The sequence below is a fragment of the Cucumis sativus genome, chromosome 4, assembly GCF_000004075.3.
Source record: "Cucumis sativus cultivar 9930 chromosome 4, Cucumber_9930_V3, whole genome shotgun sequence".
Taxonomy (NCBI): Eukaryota; Viridiplantae; Streptophyta; class Magnoliopsida; order Cucurbitales; family Cucurbitaceae; genus Cucumis; species Cucumis sativus.
Window position 1 is genome coordinate 22,782,121 of NC_026658.2, and position 7,703 is coordinate 22,789,823.

Sequence of the window (7,703 nt, forward strand, 5' to 3'; positions counted from 1 at the left end):
GACATAACAAAAGAATTGGGTCCAGTTACTGAAGGTAGCATGATTTTGTTTTAATGCTATGATGATAGAAGTCTACCACTAATAGGCAGGGATAGAAGTCTACCAGTGGTAGACAGTGATATCAATTTCTATCACCGATAAAAACTATAAATTTCCGTCAATGTCTATCTGATAGAAACTGATAATTCTCTATCAATGATAGAACTGAGAGAAGCCAATAGAAAGAAATTTCGTGGATCAATTACATGCTATCAAATCTTCTATTTTTAATTATTTGTTCATACGAAGCAAGCTAATACATTCTCAACCCTGTAGAACCAAAAAGACAAAAAATCCACTTTCAATCATTCTTTTTAATGCTAGCTTCTAATCCTCTCACTTGATCTCTCTCTAATTTTCAAGTTAAGTCTACCTCCCGTCTCACTTGAATGCTACATGTGATATATAAACTTTGATGCAAATAGATATCATTTTCTTTAACTGATAAGAAGATATCAACTATCAATTTGAAAGATATCCAGTATGGAAAGAAAAAAACAGTGATTAGTTTTTGGGATTTAGGTTTCTAGAGACTTTTTTTTTTTGGTATTTCACCATATAGGACTTGAGTTAAAAAATCCCCAGATAAATTCTATGAAATTTTGCAATTTCCACTACGACGGCATACAAACTCCGGCGATCGACGCCTTGACGACATTACTCACACCGCAAAACCCACGCATTTGAGATGCGTTCCCTCCCTGGGCCACGCGCGACACCCACGCAGATAGATGCTGTGCGTTATTCTCCGGTGATTAATTGCCAACAGGTTTTGACCCACAAATCTGATTTGCATCTCGAGCCCGACTTCGAACGGCTTCGCATCATCAGTGTTCTTGGCTGCAAGTTGCAATTTCAAGCCCGCGAACAGAGAAGGCGTTGTTTCGTCTCTAAAGAGTTCGACAAAGTTCAGTTCAAGAGATGAAATTCAATGTCAAGTCTATTGGGGAGAAAGGAAGCTATGTCTTTACTCAAAATTTAAGAATTTCCCAGTTGGGAAGATCAGGTCGCATTGAAGAAGCTGTTGCAGTTTTCTTGCAGATGACTGAGAGGAACATTGTGACGTATAATTCGATGATATCTGCCTATGCCAAAAATGGAAGGATAGCAAATGCACGCGAGTTGTTTGATTTAATGCCTCAAAGAAATTTGGTTTCATGGAACTCCATGATCGCGGGTTACTTGCACAATGAGTTAGTTGAGGATGCAGCCAGACTGTTTGATAGAATGTTTAAAAGAGACATCTACTCGTGGACTTTGATGATAACTTGTTACACTCGTATTGGTGAGCTTGAGAAAGCAAGGGAACTTTTCAATTTGCTTCCTGACAAGCAAGACACAGTTTGTCGGAATGCACTTATTGCTGGTTATGCGAAGAAGAGACTGTTCCGCGAGGCGAAAAAGCTATTTGATGAAATGTTGGTTAAGAATGTAGTTTCATGGAATTCTATATTATCAGGCTACACAAAGAATGGGAAGATGCAGTTAGGGCTGCAGTTCTTTGAAGCCATGGGAGAAAGGAATGTGGTTTCATGGAATTTGATGGTTGATGGATACGTTGGGGTTGGTGATTTGGATTCTGCCTGGATGTTTTTCAAGAAAATTCCAACCCCAAATGTGGTATCCTGGGTGACAATGCTCTCTGGTTTTGCACATTATGGTAGGATGACTGAGGCTCGAAATCTCTTTAACGAGATGCCAACTAAGAATTTGGTTTCTTGGAATGCTATGATTGGAGCTTATGTACGAGAAAACCAAATTGACGATGCTTATAAACTATTTATGGAAATGCCAGAAAAGGACTCTGTATCGTGGACTGCTATGATCAACGGGTATGTTCGAGTTGGCAAACTTTTGCAGGCAAGGGAAATTTTAAATCTAATGCCTTATAAGAATATTGCCGCTCAAACAGCAATGATCAATGGATATCTACAAAGTGGTAGAATGGATGAAGCCAACGAAATTTTTAGTCAAATTTCTGTGCGTGATAGTGTTTGTTGGAACTCCATGATCACTGGCTACGCACATTGTGGAAGAACGGATGAAGCTCTCCGTTTGTTTCAAGAAATGGTATGTAAAGATATGGTTTCATGGAATACTATGATTGCTGCTTATGCTCAAGCAGGACAAATGGATAAAGCACTCGAAATGTTCAATGAAATGCAAGAAAGGAATGTTGTCTCTTGGAATTCTCTGATTACAGGATATGTACAAAACGGATTGTACTTCGAGGCACTGAATTGTTTCATATTGATGAAACAGCAAGGAGAGAAGCCTGATCAAACAACTATTGTATGTTGCTTGCGAGCATCTGCCAATCTTGCAGCGTTGAATGTTGGAGTTCAACTTCACCATCTCACTATCAAGACTGGTTTTGGCAACGACTTATTCGTTAAAAACGCAATATTGACCATGTATGCAAAAAGTGGAAGAGTCCCTGAAGCTGAAAATGTATTTGCTGAGATAAAAAATAAAGATGTGGTCTCGTGGAATTCTTTGATAGCTGGATATGCATTAAATGGGTGTGGAAAAGAAGCTGTTGAACTTTTTGAAGTGATGCCACTAAGAGGTATCATCCCTGATGAAGTTACATTCACGGGCTTGTTATCTGCTTGCAATCATGGTGGTTTTGTGGATCAGGGTTTGAATTTGTTTAAGAGCATGACTGAGACATATTCAATAAAACCCCAGTCAGAACACTATGCTTGTGTGATCAACTTGCTCGGTCGGGTGGGTAGGTTAGAAGAAGCTGTAGAAATCGTGCAGGGGATGAAAACTGTGTCAAGTGCAAAAATATGGGGTGCATTGCTCTGGGCATGTAGGATACATCACAATTTGGAGCTAGCTAAGTATTCGGCTGAGAGGCTTTTAGCACTCGAACCACAAAATGCTTCAAATTATGTATTATTATCGAACATGCATGCTGAGGCAGGGAGATGGGATATGGTTGAGAGAGTCAGGGTATTAATGAAAGAAAATAAGGCTGAGAAGCAACCTGGCTGCAGTTGGATTGAAATTGACAATCAATTGCACTGTTTTCTATCCAAAGCTCCCCCAGACTTGAGGCCAGAAATTTGCAACATATTGAAAACTGTTAGAAACACAGAGTGGATGTTGGATTATAGGAATATGCTTGATATATTATGAGAAACTGCTGATAGTACATAGATGAAGAGTGGTTTTGGAGGTTTTTCATACTCTCTAACTTTTTTCTAGATGAACCAAGGTCGGAACATGTATGAAATTTTCAATTTATGTTTTGAGTAAACATTAACAATTGAATGATAGTTGATCCATTGCAAGTTCAGCTTTAGATATGTATAGATATAAAAGGAAAGAAAATAAACTTTTATTGATGAGAAAAAGAAAAAAAAAAAAGTGATGGAAATCATGTCAACCTAAACAGATTACAGAAAATTAATACAGCTGAAATATTAATGATCGATCGAATATTCGTACTAAAAGGGACCTTCTTCTGAACACAAGAACTTGGCATCTTCTCGTCTTGTCTTCAAAGTCCTTCAATGCCTCTCATTTTTCCATTAAGTTGCCAAGGTAACGTTTCAATCCTAACTTTGTCGTTGAAGGTAGCTTTAAATTGAATTTGGTAAGAGAAATTCTTCGTTTAAAAGGAAGCCACAGCCACAGGAACATCTTTGATATGATGACAAACAGAAAGGCAAAAAGAAGTTCATACAAAAAATAAACTTGAGCTACTGATTTTTTTACTTGTCAATATCCTTTGCTGACATTACAAATTTCCAATTTCAAGACTCGTCACAACATACAACATAACTGTAAGAGGCTCCTTCTACTTCATATTTTCATTCTGAATTTCACAATTATAGATCTCGAAGTCAATCAACAAGTTAAAGCGGCATCTATCAAGTATTCAAATGGTTGAAGGTCAGGAAATCTTAACTATACAAACAAGGGGATCAAGGAAGACACTGTAACAAGGAAATCTAGTCAAACCTTAATATACATCTGATATCCTCACTTTTCTAACTGCTCTTAATGTAGCATCTAAGCTGTAGTTCCATCAACTGTTGATGTTTAAAATTTATCTCTTCAGAAACTCGAAGATAAGAATAGAGGTCTTGGGACAGACCTGTGCAGATGAAATCGCCATGACTTTGGCCAACGCAATTATGCAACAGATCGCGCCTCCTCGCTATCAGGAAGGACTATGTCTAGCCTCATCATTGGCAAGTATTTCTTGGGGATCGTTGCGCCTGCCTGAATACACACTTCAACTACAGCAGGAGCTTTACCATAAAACCTCTTCAATGTACCAATCAATGGCGGACCTTTTGGATCACGGACATGCCAAACATAATTGCGAGGCAGTACTTCGTCTAAAGTTGCATCCTGCCAACCATGCTTTCCATCCCTCCACTGGTGCTTAAATTCTCCACATAGTTTAGCATTATGACCCCATGGTCCTACATGAACCTCAGGGCAGTACCCACAAGCCTTCACTGTATACTTCTTCATCAACATCCTTACACCATACCTAACAGTTTCATATGCTGCGATTGTTTCTTGAGCAATTCTAGGGACATCTTCAGGTAGAGGAGGTGCAAATCGTTGAGGAGCCCCTTGTGTATCGAAATCAAGAAGAGGGTAAGAATCACAAGATTTCCAAGGTTTAGGCTCCTCCATATTTCCACCTCGATCAATTACCTTCTTTCCAATCATTTGGATGGGTTTAGTTCTTCTACGTGAAGGATACTCCGGTATATCCACACCGGCCTGGATGCAGAGCTCTACAACAGCTGGAATTCTATCATATTCGAATCGTGTTTCATGCTTAATGCGCCGGCCAAAAGGATCATAAAGATGGTATGACTCAATAGGGACTAAGACATCATTAATAGAACCTGTGACCCATGAGTGGAAGCTTCGACGCGTTGCACTGGTAGCACCAAGACAATCTTGAATATGGTGGCCTGAATGGGCTACATGAACTTCTGAACATTCCCTACACAGAATCAAAAGACATTTGCTATTCAGCATAACTATGGATTTTAAATTTAGCATGCTGAAAGACTAGAAGGACAGAGCCAAACGAGCTCGCTAAAAATATTTCATATTAAAACTTCTTGACCAGAAAAGAACAACCTGCAAGCATATACTGGAATAACATGTAAAAGATGTGAAAGGCCCTTAATCAAAATTTTCCAAGCATCCATTACTTGATGAGCAACAGGTATCAAATCAGGTACAAGTAAACCATTTTTCCCAGGTTCAAGTGGTTTCTCTATACCCCTTTGTGCAAGCTCTTTGTCAGCTCTCGCAGCCCGCTTTATTTGCTTTATGGGAATAGGATAAGGTTTCTTTTTCTTTTTAGGCAATATGGCTGGAAGATCCACATTCTGGCGATACATGTCTTGTTTCTTCGAAACAGGTTCTTTTCCATATTCCTGACTGGTATAGGATAAAGTCCTTAATGCTGTTGGCACTTTTTGAGACAACAGTTTATGCGCAAACTGCAATAGAAGAATATTGCAAGATCTTATTTCTCTCAGAGTTTCTCATAGGAAGTAGGAGAACCATTAAAAATCAATAGTAATTATCTTCAAGAATAAAGTGAGATAGTGACTCGCATAGAAGGATGCCCTCAAAATCTGAGATACAAATACAAGATGTAACAGAAACATCATTTTACTTAAACTGAGAGTATTCATGTTTTAACCATTTGGAAGGGTAATGATTTCGAAGTAGGATTACAAACCAAGATATGATCTGGTAATATAAACATGTCTTGGTAAATGATCCAAAATCCATAGCCAGGCATGTCATTTCATCAACAGGATCACTAGAATCAAGAGAAAATCAAGCAAGAGAGTACTGAAATTTCGTAGAGATGATTTGGATAAGCATTTGAACCTTCGGTCGAAGAGTATATGATCCAAGTGCAGAAAGGTGCCGGCTTGTAAACTCCACATTACCAATGAGGATACCTAAAACATTCAATAAAATCAGTCCGATATAAGCTCAAGCCATTGTTCAACAACAAAACATCTTTCAGACTTCAATTGGAATCAAATGGCAGTAGCTACTACGCAGTTATGGATGAACAACGCCTCCAATTAGTGAACAACAATGGAGCAATGAAGGACACTCTTTCTATAATTCAAAATGCTGTGGGTAAGAAGTATGACTAAATAGTTAGCTCGGACGACCAAATTCCCAATGGATCATTCCAATAGAAGAGCTTAATTTGGAAGAGATCAACCTATGGAGTCAGCCATGAAGTCATAAGTTAATCTGTCAAAATATAGAAACCTACCTATAGGGTTGTTCATGTAGCCATAAGTAAATTTCACTTAGTGTAGGGAGACCGACCCTCCTTAATGACTCGGAAAGTTAATGAGCAAATGACAGTTACAAAACCTATTTCTAGACAATCATGAGAGGTAACGATATTTGAGGTATGCTCTACTCTTTAGCTCTCTAAACGAATGCTGACTTGATCCAATCCAATGAGTGATGGTGACCAAGCACCACACCGATATGAATGGTGAGTTATCATCTATTGTCCTCGTCCTTTCAATTCCTCCCAGAGATTACAAATTTACGTATCAATACAAAAAATAAAAACACACACACACACACACACACACACACACAAACACAAACCTACCCATTTGAGATGGGTCCCAAGAACAAGTAGAAACCGCCGGAAGTATCTGGAGCATCAAGTCACCGATTCTCTAGCTGCCTTGTTGCCTTGAAAAAGAAACCAAACATATATCAGTCCCAACAGAACCGAAAAAACAGGAAGCATGGTAGTTACAACTACAACGACGATGTATAGCAAACTTCAAATTACCAGAAACAAAAACGATGGAGAAATTGAGAGCTAAGGTATTATATAACAATAATTTCGAACAAATCAAAGATTTAAGTGCTTCAATTAGAGAAATTTGAAGAAGATAAACTATGAAGTTGAAGAAGGAGTGGTTGTTACCGCCGGAGCAGAGGTGGAGCGAAAAATAATCTGAGAAATGTGGAGGCTGCGAAAATTTTTAAATGGACGCTTTTTTTTAATTATTTTTTTCAAATGTATTATAACAAAAGGAGGGTGAAAAGAACCGAAAGTGTGAGCCAGTAAAACTACATTCATCTTAGCTCTTTCTTTCTCATTACTTTTTCTTAAGTATTATGTTTAGAAATGTTCGATTTTTTTAATGAGTAAGCGCGGGTTTGGATTGATAACGAAAAAAATATTTTCAAAAAATTTACTTTTGTTTAATTTTTTTTTAAAAAAATGATTTAAAAGGTACTAACAAATATTTTAATTTTTTTCAAATTAATCCAAATTTTATTTTATTTTTGATCTTTATGATTTGTTTCTATTTCTTTTTCTTTTGATAAATTCTAATTTAAAATTTAAATTCGTTTTAAAAATACTTTCAAATTTTAAAAAGTTTGAAACTATACATACTAATGCTAATTTTTTTTATATATAAAAAATAACATATTTTCACTTTTAATAGAATTTATCATTTTATTTTCTGAAAAGCACTCTTGAACTTTTACGGTTGAATAATTCTAAAAACCTTAAAATTTAAAATTAATAAAAATTATTCAACCTTAACCACTCAAGAAAACTAAAAAAAAATGTCATTGTTATTCATATATGAGAATTTGAGTTT

At 37.1% G+C, this 7,703-nt stretch overlaps 2 protein-coding genes across 2 annotated transcripts; one reads left to right on the plus strand and one right to left on the minus strand.

Annotated features, from left to right (window-relative positions):
* The first annotated feature begins 369 nt into the window (after positions 1-369).
* LOC101210051 (pentatricopeptide repeat-containing protein At4g02750) lies at positions 370-3,352 on the plus strand. The gene has a single exon (XM_004149487.3). The coding sequence runs from the start codon at positions 961-963 to the stop codon at positions 3,184-3,186; it is 2,226 nt and encodes a 741-aa protein (XP_004149535.1). The 5' UTR covers positions 370-960; the 3' UTR covers positions 3,187-3,352.
* Positions 3,353-3,729: 377 nt separating this feature from the next.
* On the minus strand, positions 3,730-7,164 carry LOC101208102 (APO protein 1, chloroplastic). The gene is made up of 5 exons (XM_004149479.3): positions 7,016-7,164; positions 6,689-6,774; positions 5,932-6,005; positions 5,164-5,531; positions 3,730-5,023 (listed from the first exon to the last, which is right to left on the minus strand). The coding sequence occupies exons 2-5, from the start codon at positions 6,741-6,743 to the stop codon at positions 4,189-4,191; spliced, it is 1,332 nt and encodes a 443-aa protein (XP_004149527.1). The 5' UTR covers positions 6,744-6,774; positions 7,016-7,164; the 3' UTR covers positions 3,730-4,188.
* Positions 7,165-7,703: the final 539 nt, after the last annotated feature.